The sequence below is a fragment of the Salvelinus sp. IW2-2015 genome, unplaced genomic scaffold, assembly GCF_002910315.2.
Source record: "Salvelinus sp. IW2-2015 unplaced genomic scaffold, ASM291031v2 Un_scaffold4054, whole genome shotgun sequence".
Taxonomy (NCBI): domain Eukaryota; kingdom Metazoa; phylum Chordata; class Actinopteri; order Salmoniformes; family Salmonidae; genus Salvelinus; species Salvelinus sp. IW2-2015.
The window spans coordinates 19,442-35,864 of record NW_019945326.1 but is presented as its reverse complement, the minus strand read 5'-3'; the positions used below and the strand labels follow the sequence as shown (position 1 = coordinate 35,864).

The 16,423-nt window shown below is 40.9% G+C and overlaps 1 protein-coding gene across 1 annotated transcript; it reads right to left on the bottom strand.

Annotated features, from left to right (window-relative positions):
* Positions 1 to 6,288: 6,288 nt before the first annotated feature.
* LOC112076807 (A disintegrin and metalloproteinase with thrombospondin motifs 2-like) lies at positions 6,289 to 10,140 on the bottom strand. Its single transcript, XM_024143475.2, has 2 exons — positions 9,955 to 10,140; positions 6,289 to 6,800 (listed from the first exon to the last, which is right to left on the bottom strand). The coding sequence occupies exons 1-2, from the start codon at positions 10,037 to 10,039 to the stop codon at positions 6,310 to 6,312; spliced, it is 576 nt and encodes a 191-aa protein (XP_023999243.1). The 5' UTR covers positions 10,040 to 10,140; the 3' UTR covers positions 6,289 to 6,309.
* Positions 10,141 to 16,423: the final 6,283 nt, after the last annotated feature.

The window sequence follows — 16,423 nt, the reverse complement described above, 5'->3', positions numbered from 1 at the left end:
CAGTGCCACGCCTGCCTGATGTGACTGGCTGGGCTGTAAACTGGCATGATTAAGTCCTCTGCTGACATGTGATACTGGGGTGGGATGGAAAGACTGAACAGTACAGTATCTGTAGAGTATCTCTCCTTTGAGATTCTTCACGAAACCCAAACAAAAAAATACCATGATTTGGGGGAGGAAGGATTGTTCATATATATTTAACATTTGTATCTAAAAGCATCATTGAGTAATAATTTATCAAAGTTGGCATACTTTTGGCCTCACCCAGGCCTCTTTTAAGACTCCATAGTGTTTCATCTGTAGGTGATACAAAGCAAACATAGATGTCATATGAAGCTATAGAGCTTTCTCTGCAATATGAGTAGTACTATTAGTGCTAAAAAAAATATATACCTAAAATGTTTGATTTGGCCATTTTTTTAGGCAGGTCACCCATGATACAAGTCAGTATTTGACGTCCATGCAGGTCTGAGGACGTCGGGAGATTATGTGGAAACTGGCCACTAGGGGCAACAGTGAGCACTGTTACCTTCAAGTAGACTTCGGTTTTTCTAGGATGTTGTGGACAGAAGTGATTGATTGGTGTAAGAATCTGCCTCTGGTTTCTATGGTTGCATGTTTGAATCCAGTGATCAGTAGTGTAAAAATACTTTAAAGTACTACATTAAGTAATTTTGGGGGGTATCTGTACTTTACTTTACTATTTACATTTTTGACACCTTTTACTTTACCTTCACTACATTCCTAAATAATATATTGTACTTTATACTCCATACATTTTCCCTGACAACCAAAAGTACTCATTATATTTTGAATGCTTAGCTTAGCAGGACAGGAAAATTCACGCACTTATCAAGAGAACACGTGGTCATTCCTACTGCCTCTGGACTCACTAAACACAAATGCATCTTCCGTTAATAATATGTTGGAGTGTTGGAGTGTGCCCCTGGCTATCCGTACATTTTAAAAACAAGAAAATTGTCCCTTCTGCTTTGCTTAATATAAGATATTTTAAATGATTTATACTTTTYCTTTTGCTACTTAAGTATATTTTATCAATTACATTTAATTTTGATACTTAAGTATATTTAAAACCAAATAATTTTACTTGAGTAACTTTCTATTAAGGTATCTATACTTTTACTCAAGTATGACAATTGGGTACTTTTTCCACCACTGACAGTGATCATTTCTGATATTTTTGTTTTAAACGTATCCCAAACCTTAACCCTTACCCTAACCATTCTGAGTTCATGCCTAACCTTAAGAATTCAGACTTAATGATTAAACTTAACCCTAACTTTACAAATTCAGAGTTAAGGCCTACATTTAATCTTAAAGACTTTGAAATGTGACATTTGCAACAACTTCAAAATGTGACATTTGAGAAACATTGATGAATATCTAATTCTTTACTGAGACTGTAAGAGCTTGTTGAACATTTCAATATATTTTGAACATAACATTATATATTGTACGGGCATATCAGAGTGGGATCTCTGCTACTTTTAGAGTTATGGTCCAATTTGGAAGTATTACCAACAGAGTGAATGTYAAAATCGATTCAAAATGGTCGCCCCCTGCTGGTGATTTGCAGGATGTGCAATGATACAAGTGAAAGGGGGCTGTGATTGGTTATATTGACAACGATGTTTGTCTGTATAAAATGGGCCATAACTTTAACACAAGAAGAGATCCCACTGTGGAACGTTGATATGCCTGTAGAGTATATTATGTTCAACAATACATTAAAACATTTGCTAAATTATTTCAATAATAATGTTTACATTTTTCAATACTAATAAATTCAAGTATTTAAAAAAATACATCTAAATAGTAAACATATTACAGAGCAAGTGATAAATTACACATATTACACACATTTCTGCTTTTTTTTAACATTATGGAGTCTTAAAGGAGGCCTAGGTAAGGCTAAAATGCTATAAATAGTAATTATTTCTCAATTATGCTCATAGAAACAAATGTCAAATATATGTAAACAATCCTTGCTCCAAAGGACTATTCTATGGATTACATTTGGTGAAAATCCCCCAAATCATAGTCTTGTTTTTCTTCGGTTTCATGAGGAATGACTCTGTTACACAGCAACAAGAAGGACTGTGGAACTTAATAAAGAATAGACTCAGAAACCATTTACATATTTCTTATGTTTATTTAACCTTTATTTTAGCAGGCAGGTGAACAAATTATTATTTACCATTATGGCCTGGCAGGTGGTATTTATAGACAGATAGTGACATTGTATTTAACTTGAATAGCACGGTGAAAAGCATTTAAATGGATGTGTACCCACAACATGTAGCGCAACCAAGAGTAACATCACAAAATGAAAAATTCCATTGTTGGGGACCTTGGCAAATCCAATCGGATCTAGAACAATCCTTTTGGAACACCTGTAAATGCCTTTGGTGTTTCCGCTTGTGTCTGGATTCCGAGGTGGTTATGAAAGCCTGTTTTCAACGCAAATACAAAAATAGACAAGTTTCTCCCAGCTCATGCTGTGCACTAATAACACAGACCGGGACAGACAGACAGACACATGCACACACCTGGGGGCTACAAAACGCGACGCCTAAAGGCGGTCTCTAACATATCGTTCAACAATCTACATACATTACAGCACAGGGACAACCAAATATAGACAACAAACTACGCAGTTTCCCCAGTTCATCCACCATAGGAAGGAGAGAGAGTGCAACACCCTTCACCCTAGGTGATAGAACACTGCTGGAAAACAGACACGAAAACCTGCTAAAGGACCAATCTCTCTCTCTTCCTCCTACCCCCTCCTCCCCCTCCTTCCCCCGGCACTTTTAATAGCATCATTAGAAAAGCTATCCAACCTGTCTCTACCGCTGGTGGCTGTGGGAAAGACAGGGAGCGAGAAAGAGGGGAGAGAGAAGGGGGGATAGGGAGAGAGAGAGGGTAGATCAAGATAAAAAGGAGATGGAGGGGGAGAGAAGGGGGGATAGGGAGAGAGAGAGAGGGTAGATCAAGATAAAAATGAGATGGAGGGGGGAGAGAAGGGGGGGATAAAGAGAACAGATGAAAGAGAGGGAAACGCTCTCTGATCACCCTACATCGCGGATCACTTCTCTATGCCTGGTGAGGTTTGTCTGGCTCGTTCTGAAGTCTGTATTCGCCATGCATGTATCTGCCATAAGCTTGAGTGCTGTGTGACCATGTGGGCTGCTAGCTTCCCAGCTGTGACCAGGTGTGTGTGTAATACATGTCTCCGCTGGCCAGGTGTTCTCCCACCTGATGCTGAGCTGTAGCAGGGATAATGATAGGTCTAACATCCGCACATCCCTTTGTCTGTCTGTTTCTGTCTGTCTGTCTGTCTGTCTGTCTGTCTGTCTGTCTGTCTGTCTGTCTGTCTGTCTGTCTGTCTGTCTGTCTGTCTGTCTGTACTGTTGTTGATTGCAGAGATGTAGAGTAGTGAAGATCTGGGCCCAATAGAGATGCAGAGTAGTGAAAGTCTGGGCCCAATAGAGATGTAGAGTAGTGAAGATCTGGGCCTAATAGAGATGTAGAGTAGTGAAGATCTGGGCCCAATAGAGATGTAGAGTAGTGAAGGTCTGGGCCCAATAGAGATGTAGAGTAGTGAAGGTCTGGGCCCAATAGAAATGTAGAGTAGTGAAGGTCTGGGCCCAAAAGAGATGCAGAGTAGTGAAGGTCTGGGCCCAAAAGAGATCCCATTGATAATCAGTTCTAAATGTAATCTCTCTAATGCATAGAGGAGAGCAGAGAATAATACACACACACACAAACACACACACACACGTCAAACAACAGCCTCTGTAGCTTTGACCGAGTATGCTAGGCCAGGGGGAAAGCCATTAGCGGGACAGAGGTTTATAACCACACACAACCATGCATAAAATATTCCAAGAGGCTAGGTTAGGATTTCTGTACTGAACTTCATTTCAAACTGAAACTAATTGTCTTCCACCTTCCCAGCCAACAGTGTACAGGAGTCTCCTGCATCTCCTCAACAAGACCTGATCTCCCTCCCTCCAAACACATCATTCAGTTGATTAATTTTCCGAAATACAGTACCTACCTAACATGGTTCAGTTACCAGAGAGAAGTCAAGGGGTCGTCACTAGTTAACATAGTCACAAAGTCATAAACCCTGCCTATTTCTACAAMTTCTCTTCTTAAAGGTCCAATGCAGCCATTTTTATCTCAATATCAAATCATTTCTGGGTAACAATGAATTACCTTACTGTGATTGTTTTCAATCAAAATGGTTTTAAAGAAAAAAAATTGCTTCTTAGCAAGAGCAATTTTTCTAGGACTGTCTGTATAACGGTCTGAGTGGGGAGGGGAAAGCTGGAAACTACCTGTTATTGGCAGAGAGGATTGGTACTCTCTTTCTTATTGGTCTATTAACTGCACTGGGCGTTCCTATGGAAACTCGGACATGATTGCTCTCACTGTCTTGCAGTTGTTGACACATGCACACACACACACACATTCTAAAGAAGGGGATATGATTGGTGACTGATAACCTCACTCCACATGCTTTACAGGCCATTGAATGGAGAGATGCCTTAAAACCTCTTGACGCTAGGGGTCAGATTTATTTTATTTTTTWAAATAACGTTCCCAAGGTAAACAGACTATTTCTCAGGTCCAGGTCGTAGAATATGCATATAATTTACATATTAGGATAGAAAACACTCCAAAGTTTCCAAAACTGTCAAAATATTGTCTGTGAGTATAACAAAACTGATTCTGCAGGCGAAAACCTGAGGAAATCTAACCCGGAAGTGATTATTATTATTTTTTATCTGTGTTTCCTTGCCKGTCTTTCTTCCATTTAAAGGGGTATCAACCAGATTCCTTTTCCAATGGCTTCCTCAGGCTGTGACCAGGCTTTAGACATAGTTTCAGGCTTTTATTTTGAAAAATGAGCGAGATTTTTCAAAAGTAGTCAGGTGTCCTTTGATTAGTTCCTGCGCGCGAGAGGGGTTAGGCTCTCCATTTTCTTTCTCTCTTCTTATTGAATAGGTTACGGTCCGGTTGGAAAATTATTTTTTGATCGGGAATTTTTGGGGGTTTTGTTAAAACAACTGAGGATTGATTATAAAAACATTTGACATGTTTCGTACAACATTACGGATACTTTTTGGAATTTTCGTCAAACTGAATGAGGCTTTGGTTTTCTGAAATAACGCGGCAACCCAAATGGCGTTTTTTTGTTATGCAAAAGTATATTTATCGAACAAAAATAACATTTATTGTGTAACTGGGAGTCTCCGTGAGTGCAAACATCCGAAGGATTATCAAAGGTAAGCGATTTAATTTTATTGCTTTTCTGACTTTCCGTGGACCATGGCTAATTTGGGGCTAGCTTGTCATAGCATTGAATTGATACCACTCACAAAAAGCTTGATTGCTTTTCGCTGCAAAGCATATTTTCAAAATCTGACACGATAGGTGGATTAACAACAAGCTAAGCTGTGTTTTGGTATATTTCACTTGTTGATTGCATGATTATAAATATGTTTAGTAATATTTTGCGCCTGCAATTCAGCGGTTGTTTAGGAAAATGATCCCGCTAAAGGGATCCGTAGCACAGAGAAGTTAAGAGCAACGTCTTGGCACAATCCAAAACAGATTTACAAAACAGAAACATAACCAGTACATCTCAATCCAGTCAACATGAGCTAGATGTTCATAAACTAGAGAGCTTGACCAAGCTCCACCAAATCAGCAAATACTGTACAGGGTAGAAAAGAGGAGCAGGAAGAAGGACAACCCTAGTACATGGGTAGAAAAGAGGAAGCAGAAAGAAGGACCAACCTAGTACAGGTAGAAAAGAGGACAGTGGAAGAAGGACAACCTAGTACAGGGTAGAAAAGAGGAGCAGGAAGAAGGACAACCCTAGTAACAGGGTAGAAAAGAGGAGCAGGAAGAAGGAACCCTAGAACAGGGTAGAAAAGAGGAGCAGGAAGAAGGACAACCCTAGTACAGGGTAGAAAAGAGGAGCAGGAAGAAGGACAACCCTAGAACAGGGTAGAAAAGAGGAGCAGGAAGAAGGACAACCTAGTACAGGGTAGAATAGAGGAGCAGGAAGAAGGACAACCCTAGTACAGGGTAGAAAAAGAGGAGCAGGAAGAACGACAACCTAGTTAACAGGGTAGAAAAAGAAGGAGCAGGAAGAACGACAACCCTAGAACAGGGTAGAAAAGAGGAGCAGGAAGAAGGACAACCCTAGTACAGCATGAAACAGTGCTGAGAGACAGAAAATGTTCCCATTGGAGAGCAGTCAAAATGTGTTCAGTGGATTGCATTGACTCTACAGTAACCGAAACAACCAAAACTCACCAGGCCGTCACAGTTGCTGATGGCTACGGTGGTTCCGGGCGTGTCTGTGACATCGCCCACATAGAAACAGTCTCCCTGCAGTGGCTCGGAGCGCGTGGCTGTCCCGTTGCTGTCGTCATCGTCATGCCACTCCATCTTGGCTCCGGGGGCCACCAGTCGCGCGTTGTGACGCAGACGCAGTTGGAACTCCCGGCCGAAGACGGTGACGTTGTAATAAAGCTGTCTGTGTAGGGGCCCTCCGTCCTCCTCCTCGTACATTCCCTCTTTTTCTTCACCTCTTTCTCCTTCTCCCCCGTTCTCTCCAGCCTCTCTCCTCCAGCGCCTACGGGACTGCCCCGCACCCACCAGGCCGGCTGACACAGCGTGGGACAAGAAGCGGCCGTCTGCGTCCACGCTCACGGGCCTCACCAGTCCATACTCCCCCAGGACATGCTGCAGGGAGTCTGAATAGGGGGTGAGAGAGAGGACAGGAGAWGAGAGGAAGGGAGGAGAGAGGTGAATGGGAGAAATAGGAGGTGAGAGGAGGGGTGAGAGAGGAAGGGAGGAGAGGTGAATGGGAGAAATAGGAGGTGAGAGGAGAGGTGAGAGAGGAATGCAGAGGGAGAGTGAAGGAAAAAGAGGATATGAAGGGGAGGAATGAGAGAATTAGAGAAGAGAGAAAGAAGGAAATGGAAGGTAAGGGGGTATATTAGAGAATGACAGAGAGAGAAAGAAGGAAATGGAAGGTAAGGAGGTATATTAGAGAATGACAGCGAGAGAGAGAGGGAAAGTGGAGGTAAGGGGGTATATTAGAGAAATGAACAGCGAGAGAGAGAGGGAAAGGGGAGGTAAGGGGGTATATTAGAGAATGACAGTAGAGAGGAGAAGAGAGAGAGAGAGCGAGGAGAGGGGTGAGAGACAGAGAGAAGGAGAAGAGAGAGAGAGAGAGAGGAGAGAGAGAGAGAGAGAGACGAGAGAGAGAGAGAGAGAGAGAGAGAGAGAGAAGAAAAGAGAGCAGAGATGAGAGAGAGAGAAGAGAGAGAGAGGAAGAGAGAGAGACAGAGTAGAGAGACAGAGAGAGAGGGAAGGGGAGTAAGGGGTATATTAGAGAATGACAGAGAGAGAGAGAGAGAGGGAGAGACACAGAGAGAGAGAGAGAGAGAAGGTCATCTTAATTGCATCACTTCTTGATCACTGAGAAAATCTGCATGGATTTCAATCAAATAAGCCTATCCAACACACACACACACACACACACCTCTGAACCCAGATGTGACCCCACATCTTGCAGGGCTGCACGCATGGAAACGGCAGCCTCAGCAGTGGCAGTGCGTTGGGTGCTTGTGCGTCTCTCTCCCTCTCAGTCCTCTCCTCACACACAGCAGCACAGAGACAACAGAGAGAGCAGCAGAAGATCAAGGTGCTAATTGCGACTCTCACACGCTGAATAATGTTTTCTCACCGCCTGCCATGGTTCCCATGGAGCTGACTTCCATAGCATGCAGTTGAGTAAAGAAACACTTGGTTGGCTTAATAACAACGCCTCGTGGACACACAAGGAGACAACAACACAAGGAGATTAGCCTACAGAGCAGAAAACCCAGGGCAAACAAATTCATTATAATTGTTTTAAAGGTTTCCATTGGTAAGATAGATATAAGCCTTATAGTGTAACATAATGTATTGTCATCCTCATCATCATTATCTATTCTGATCAACGCACCAAGTTGTGCAAAATTCATGTTGTCCTCTCAAGCTTTGGGGAGACATGTAACATATTTCTAAGTAGCCTATTGCGTCATTACTACTTCCCATAACCAGATCTCTAAGCATTACAGGCCGTTTTCTTGGCGACGCATCACCCTAAAACTGTGACACTGACACCTCCCTCTGAGGCGGCTTTTAGATGAGAGAGAGAGAGAGAGAGAGAGAGAGAGATGCTCCCTCCGGAACCACTAGTGACAGAAAGCAGCACCTCGCCCACATATCACAACTCACAGCCACAACACTAGATCATATCAGTGTGACACTAACCCTCCGCTGTCCTTCTCAATATCACTCAATATTATTATTAATATCTGAAATGGATATCTTTACACAGATAATGAAAATGGTGTTTAATCACTATAGGCATTATGAGTGTCTATAATGGATATTGTTATCTAACAGTTGTGAGAATAAGCAGGTGAGAACAGTGGCGTTTATAGGTACAAGTGACATATATAGCCGCTTGGGCCTTGCGGCCGCTAGGGGCACCACTTTTTTCAGGAAGTCAGTCAAGGTCTCAACTTCCTGTTAAGTTAGAATAGTAGAATACACAAGGTGCAATTTGGAAATGTGGTTGTGCATCAGCAGTTTTTCTGTTTTCATGTCAGTCACTGATAGTTAGTCAATTAGCCATGTCAGCTAACCTTGTATAGATTGCTAGGTAAGGTAGTTTAGCAAGCTATCTAAACCTTGTAGCAATCATGGCTGAATTACTGACCGGGCACACAAGGCACGTGCCCAGAGGCCCTGAACTCTAGGGGGAAGGGGAATTCATTCAACTGAAATGTGTCTTCCGCATTTAACCCAACCCTTCTGAATCAGAGAGGTGCGGGGGGCTGCCTTAATCGACATCCACGTCATCGGCAGGGCGCCTGGGGAGCAGTTGTTGTTGGGGGTTAACTGCCATGCTCAAGGGGCCCCACTGATTTTGTTAGTCACTCTCACTCAGATATCATTTGAAGATGGCATAAGTCATGGCAAAATGTGTAGAATTACAGGAAATTTGCTTTAAAACTGCTAAATGTTTTTTCCATCCCATGTCAAAATGTTTCGAACTCCATGATATTAGCTTTAAAACGGCAAAGTTCTCTCTGCCCCATGGAAAAATGAGTAGAATCGCATGCAATTTGTTTTAAAACTGAAAAATGTTTTATCTGCACCAGTCCACCAAATATGGCTTAGGGCCCCCAAAAAGCTAGGAACAGCCCTGGATGAGGAAGAGGTACCAGGCACCTGATTCCTTCAAGACCTCATCAGTCTGATCCTATAATAACAGGTTCAATAAGCTATGTTTCCCCATGCACACTAAATAAAAAAGTTGTCTGTAAAACACTGTGCAATGATATTATTCTGCTATGTTCATTATTATTATTATTCTCAAAAGTAACGGAATTATGTTAATTTATAATCAATAACATCCGACCTTTCTGTCCTGTGACCAAATCGATAGCAGCGATATCCACCTAATCAGATAAGGTTACTCCATGGCAAACAAACCTTGCATCCTTTACAAAAGCCAAAGTGAATTCTCCTGCCCTGACTGCCCGAAAACCTGAACCGCGCGCCCGCGTCACCACCGGGATGAGGAGAGGAGAGGGAAACGCACACTTCACAACACTGCCTGCCCTTATGCCACAGCACAGAGAGAGACGATTCTCTGGGAAATGTATTGGCAACCTTCATCCATCTATTAAGTTGAAAATGGACGCTTTAGGGTATGTATATAACTAGACTATAGCCTACGCTACGCTGTTGGGCGCACAGTGCGCACAGAAGGTTGCGTCTACCCTATTGACCCCCGGCGTATGGAAACAGCAAAATATTGTAAACATAAGTCCCACATTTACCTACCTACGCTACTGGCGATATACAGGCCGCTCGTGTGAAGAAAGGCCGGCAGAATGATTAAGATTGTAAATCCAGGCGCGAGACCCATGGCAGCTCCAAACTGCGCAGGTGAGAGAGTGGGACTTCGGGCTCCAGTGTGCTAAAGTTCCCCGCGACTAGCCACACCGCCACGACAGCAACAGCACAGCAGCCCGCAACTAACTGCCAACGCTGCAACCCGGAGAGAACGCTCCCTCCCTCTCTCTCTCTCTCTCTCCCTCTCTAACTCACACTCTCTCTCTCCCTCCCTCCCCCTCCCTCTCTCTCCCTTCCCCCCTCCCCTCTCTCTCCGCTCCCTCTCTCCCTCCCCTCTCTCTCTCTCCCTCCTCTCTCTCTCTCCTCCTCTCTCCCTCCCTCTCTCTCTCTCGCTCCCTCTCTCCCTCCCTCTCTTGCTCCTCGCTCTCTCTCCTCTCTCACTGTCTCGCTCGCTCCTTGCCTCTGCACTCTGACAACTCCCCGACTCCACATACACGTGCGCCCACACATTTCTCTCGATGTGTTGTGCACGCAGGAAGGCGCGAGGAAATATGAGGATAGTTCTGAAAACATTGGGTGTGCTGCAACTGTTTGACAGTTCATGACAGCTCAAATAAATCACAGGAAAATCTGAGAAAATTAGCAACCTCTCCCTGTCCACCCCAACATATAAATAATGGAGAACATTTCTTTTGTAACTTTACAAGGCCCAGTTGCATCAAATTGTAAATATATATATTTCCACACTATGAGTATTGAGGTTGGATTAATGAACAAGATTTCACATTCTCACATCAGAGTTAGACAATCATCAATGTTTCTCAACATTTCAAAGTCACATCACATTTCAAAGTTGTTTCCTAACATAACATTTCAAAGTGTTTGGTAGGGTCTGGTCTCTGTATAGTTCCAAGTTCATTTTAGGCATTAACCTGAATCTTAATTAGGCATTAACTTCTGAATGGTTAAGGTAGGCATTAACTCTGAATGGTTAAGGTAAGGCATTAACTCTGAATGGTTAAGTAAGGCATTAACTCTGAAGTAAGGTTATTTAAGGTTAGGCATTAACTCTGAGTGGTTAAGGTAAGGCATTAACTCTGAATGGTTAAGGTAAGCATTAACTCTGAATGGTTAAGGTAGGCATTAACTCTGAATGGTTAGGATAGGCATTAACTCTGAGTGGTTAAGGTAAGGCATTAACTCTGAATGGTTAAGGTAAGGCATTAACTCTGAATGGTTAAGGTAAGGCATTAACTCTGAATGGTTAAGGTAAGGCATTTTAACTCTGAGTGGTTAAGTAGGCATTACTCTGAATGTTAAGGTAAGGCATTAACTCTGAATGGTTAAGGTAGGCATTAACTCTGAATGAGTTTAAGGTTAGGCATTAACTCTGAGTGGTTAAGGTAACGGCATTAACTCTGAATGGTTAAGGTAAGGCATTAACTCTGAATGGTTTAAGGTTAGGCATTAACTCTGAATGGTTGAGGTTAGGCATTAACTCTGAATGGTTAAGGTAAGGCATTAACTCTGAATGGTTAAGGTTAGGCATTAACTCTGAATGGTTAAGGTAAGGCATTAATCTGAATGGTTAAGGTTAGGTATTACTCTGAATGGTAAGGTTAGGCATTAACTCTGAATGGTTGAGGTTAGGCATTAACTCTGAATGGTTAAGGTAAGGCATTAACTCTGAATGGTTAAGGTTAGGCATTAACTCTGAATGGTTAAGGTTAGGCATTAACTCTGAATGGTTAAGGTAGGCATTAACTCTGAATGGTTGAGGTTAGGCATTAACTCTGAATGGTTAAGGTAAGGCATTAACTCTGAATGGTTAAGGTAAGGCATTAACTCTGAATGGTTGAGGTTAGGCATTAACTCTGAATGGTTAAGGTAAGGCATTAACTCTGAATGGTTAAGGTAGGCATTAACTCTGAATGGTTGAGGTACATAACTCTGAATGGTTAAGGTAAGGCATTAACTCTGAATGGTTAGGTAAGGCACTTAACTCTGAATGGTTAACGTTAGGCATTAACTCTGAATGGTTGAGGTTAGGCATTAACTCTGAATGGTAAGGTAAGGTATTAACTCTGAATGGTTGAGGTAGGCATTAACTCTGAATGGTTAAGGTAAGGCATTACACTCTGAATGGTTAAGTTAGGCATGAACTCTGTAATGGTTAAGGTTAGGCATTAACTCTGAATGGTTTTGAGGTAAGCATTAACTCTGAATGGTTAAGGTAAGGCATTAACTCGAATGGTTAAGGTATAAGGCCATAACTCTTGAATGGTTAAGGTTAGGCATTAACTCTGAATGGTTAGGTAAGGCATTAACTCTGAATGGTTAAGGTATAGGCATTAACTCTGAATGGTTAAGGTTAGGCATTAACTCTGATGGTTAAGGTTAGCATTAACTCTGAATGGTTAAGGTTAGGCATAACTCTGAATGGTTAAGGTAGCATTAACTCTGAATGGGTTAAGGTTAGGCATTAACTCTGAATGGCTTAAGGTTTAGGCATAACTCTGAATGGTTAAGGTTAAGGCATTAACTCTGAATTGGTTAAGGTTAGGCATAACTCTGAATGGTTAGGTTAGGCATTAACTCTGAATGGTTAAGGTTAGGCATTAACTCTGAATGGTTAAGGTTAGGCATTAACTCTGATGGTTAAGGTAGGCATTAACTCTGAATGGTTAAGGTTAGCATTAACTCTGAATGGTTAAGGTTAGGCATTAACTCTGAATGGCATTTCTGAATGGTTAGAGCATTAACTCTGAATGGTTATAGGTTAGGCATTAACTCTGAATGGTAAGGTTAGGCATTAACTCTGATGGTTAAGGTTAGGTATTAACTCTGGAATGGTTAAGGTTAGGCATCTACTCTAAGTGGTTATGTTAGGCATTAACTCTGAATGGTTAAAGGTTAGGTATTAAACATTTGAATGCGTTAAGGTTAGGCATTAACTCTGAATGGTTAAAAGGTTAGGTCATTAACTCTGAATGGTTAAGGTTAGGCATTAACTCTGAATGGTTAAGGTTAAGGCATTAACTCTGAATGGTTTAAGGTTATGGCATTAACTCTGAAGGGTAAGGTTAGGCCATTAACTCTGAATGGTTAAGGTTAGGCATTAACTCTGGAATGGTTAAGGTTAGGCATTAACTCTGAATGGTTAACGGTTAAGGCATTAACTCTGAATGGTTAAGGTTAGGCATTAACTCTGAATGGTTAAGGTTTTTAGTGGCATTAACTTGAATGGTAAGGTATAGGCTTAACTCTGAATGGTAAGCGTTAGGCATTAACTCTGAATGGTTAAGGTTTAGGCATTAACGTCTGAATGTTAAGGTTAAAGGATTTTTAACTCTGAATGGTTAGGTTAGGCATTAACTCTGAATGGTTAAGTGTTAGGCATTAACTCTGAATGGTTAAGGTTAGGCTATTAAACTCTGAATGGTGTAGTTAGGTTATCTGATGGTTAGGTAGGGCATTAACTCTGAATGGTGTAATGGTTTAGGCATTAACTCTGAATGGTTAAGGTTAGGCATATACTCTGAATGGTAAGGTTAGGATTACTCTGAATGGTTAAGGTTAGGCATTAACTCTGAATGGTTAAGGTTAGGCATAAACTCTGAATGGTTAAGCGTTTAGGCATAACTCTGAATGGGTTAAGGGTAGGTATTAACCTTGAATGGTTATAGTAGGTATTATTGAATGTTAAGGTTAGGCTTAACTCTGAATGGTTAAGAGGTAATTTAGGTATTAAGTTGCATAACCTGAATGGTTAAGGTAGTAAGAGATTTATTTAGTATTTAACGTCTGAATGGTTAAGGTTAGGCATTAACTCTGAATGGTTCAAGGTTAGGCATTACATCTTGAATGGTTAAGGTTAGGCATTAAACTCTGAAATGGTTTTAAGTTAGCTTAACTCTTGTTAAGGTTAGGTATTAACTCTGAATGGTAGGTTAGGATTAATCTGAATGGTTAAGTTAGCATTAACTCTGAGATGGTTAAGGTTAGGATTAACTCTGAATGGTTAAGGTTAGGCATTAACTCTGAATGGTTAAGGTTAGTATTAACTCTGAATGGTTAAGGTTAGGTATTAACTCTGATGGTTTAAGGTTAGGCATTAACTCTGGAATTGGTTAAGGTTAGGCATTAACTCTGAAGGTTAAGGTTAGGCAAACTCTGAATGGTTAAGGTAGGCATTAACTCTGAATGGTTAAGTTAGGTTAAACTCTGAATGGTTAAGGTTAAGGCATTAACTCTTGAATGGTTAAGGGTTAGGCATTAACTCTGAAAATGGTTAAGGTTAAGTATTAACTCTGAATGGTTAAGGTTAGGTATTAATCTTGAATGTGTTAAGGTTAGCATTAACTCTGGAATGGTTAAGCGTTAGGCATTAACTCTGAATGGTTAAGGTTAGGCATTAACTCTGAATGGTTAAGGTTAGGTGATTAACCTCTGAATGGTAGGTTAGGCATTAACTCTGAAATGGTTAAGGTTAGGCATTAACTCTGAATGGTTAAGGTAAGCATTAACTCTGAATGATTAAGGTTAGCATTAAACTCTGAATGGTTAAGGTTAGCATTAACTCTGAGATGCGTTAAGGTTAGGTATTAACTCTGAATGGTTAAGTTAGGTATGTAACTCTGAATGTTAAGGTAAGGCATTAACTCTGAATGCGTTAGGTTAGGCATAACTCTGATGGTTAAGGTTAGGCATTAACTCTGGAATGGTTAAGGTTAGGTATTAACTCTGAATGGTTAAGGTTAGGCATTAACTCTGAATGGTTTAAGGTTAGGCATTAACTCTGAATGGTTAAAGTGTTAGGTCATTAACTCTGAATGGTTGAGGTAAGGCATAACTCTGAATGGTTAAGGTTAGGCATTAACTCTGAATGGTTAAGGTTAGGCATGAACTCTGAATGGTTAAGGTTAGGTATTAACTCTGAATGGTTAAGGTTAGGCATTAACTCTGAATGGTTAAGGTTAGGCATTAACTCTGAATGGTTAAGGTTAGGTATTAACTCTGAATGGTTGAGGTTAGCATTAACTACCTGAATGGTTAAGGTTAGGCATTAACTCTGAATGGTTAAGGTTAGGTATTAACTCTGAATGCGTTAAGGTTAGGTATTAACTCTGAATGGTTAAGGTTTAGGGCATTAACTTCTGAATGGTTAAGCGTTAGGTATTAACTCTGAATGGTTAGGTTAGGCATTAACTCTGAATGGTAAGTAGCATTAACTCTGAATGGTTAAGGTTAGGCTATTAACTCTGATGGTTAAGTTAGGTATTAATCTAATGGTTAAGGTTAGGTATTAACTCTGAAGTTGTTAAGGTTAGGCATTAACTCTGAATGGTTAAGGTTAGGTATTAACTCTGAATGGTTAAGGTGAGGTATTAACCTCTGAATGTTAAGTAAGGCATAATCTGAATGGTTAAGGTTAGGCATTAACTCTGAATGGTTCAAGGTTAGTATTAACTCTGAATGGTTAAGGTTAGGTATACTCTGAATGGTTAAGGTTAGGTATATAACTGTTTTTTTTTTTTTCTGGAATGCCGTTGAGGTTAGGCATTAACTCTGAATGGTTAAGGTTTAGGCCATTAACTCTGAATGTTAAGGTTAGGTATTAACTCTGAATGGTTAAGGTTAGGCATTAACTCATGAAATGGTTAAGGGTTAGGTATTAACTCTGAATGGTTGAGTGTTTAGGCATTACACTCTGAAAGGTTATCAGGTTAGGCATTAACTCTGAATGTGTTAAAGCGTTTAGGGTATTAACTCTGAATGGGTTAAGGTTAGGATCATTAACTCTAATGGTTAAGGTTAGGGTATTAACTCTTGAATGGTTAAAAGGTTAGGTATTAACCTCTGATGGTTAAGGTTAGGTATTAACTCTGAATGGTTAAGGTTAGGTATTAACTCTGAATGGTTAAGGTTAGGTATTAACTCTGAATGGTTAAGGTAAGGGTTAAGGCAGCGCTTCTCAAACGTGGTCCTGAGGAGCCCAAGGGGTGGACTGTTTCTTTCTTTTCCCAGACACTACATGGTTGATTCAAATAATCAACTGATCATCAAACTTTAATTATTTGAATCAGCTGTTTAGTGCTAGTGAAGCAAAAACTAAATGTGCAGCCCTTGGGGTCCCCAGGACCGAGTTTGGGAAACGCTGGATTAAGGTTTGGAATAAGCTTAAAAAAATAATAATAAATAAATAAATAACGTTATTGCTGGATTCGAAGATGCAACCTTTGGAAGCAGAGGTGTTTGGTTACTTCTCTGTATCGTTCAAGGTTAAGTTTAAGCATTAACTCTGAATTCTTAAGGTTAGGTATTAACTCTGAAAGGTTGAGGTTAGGGTTAAGATTTGGGAAAGGCTTAATTTAAAAAAATCCAAAACAACTTTCTATCGCTGGATTTGAACATGCAACCTTTGGAACCAGAGGTAGATGCTGTTGCCCCTCGTGGC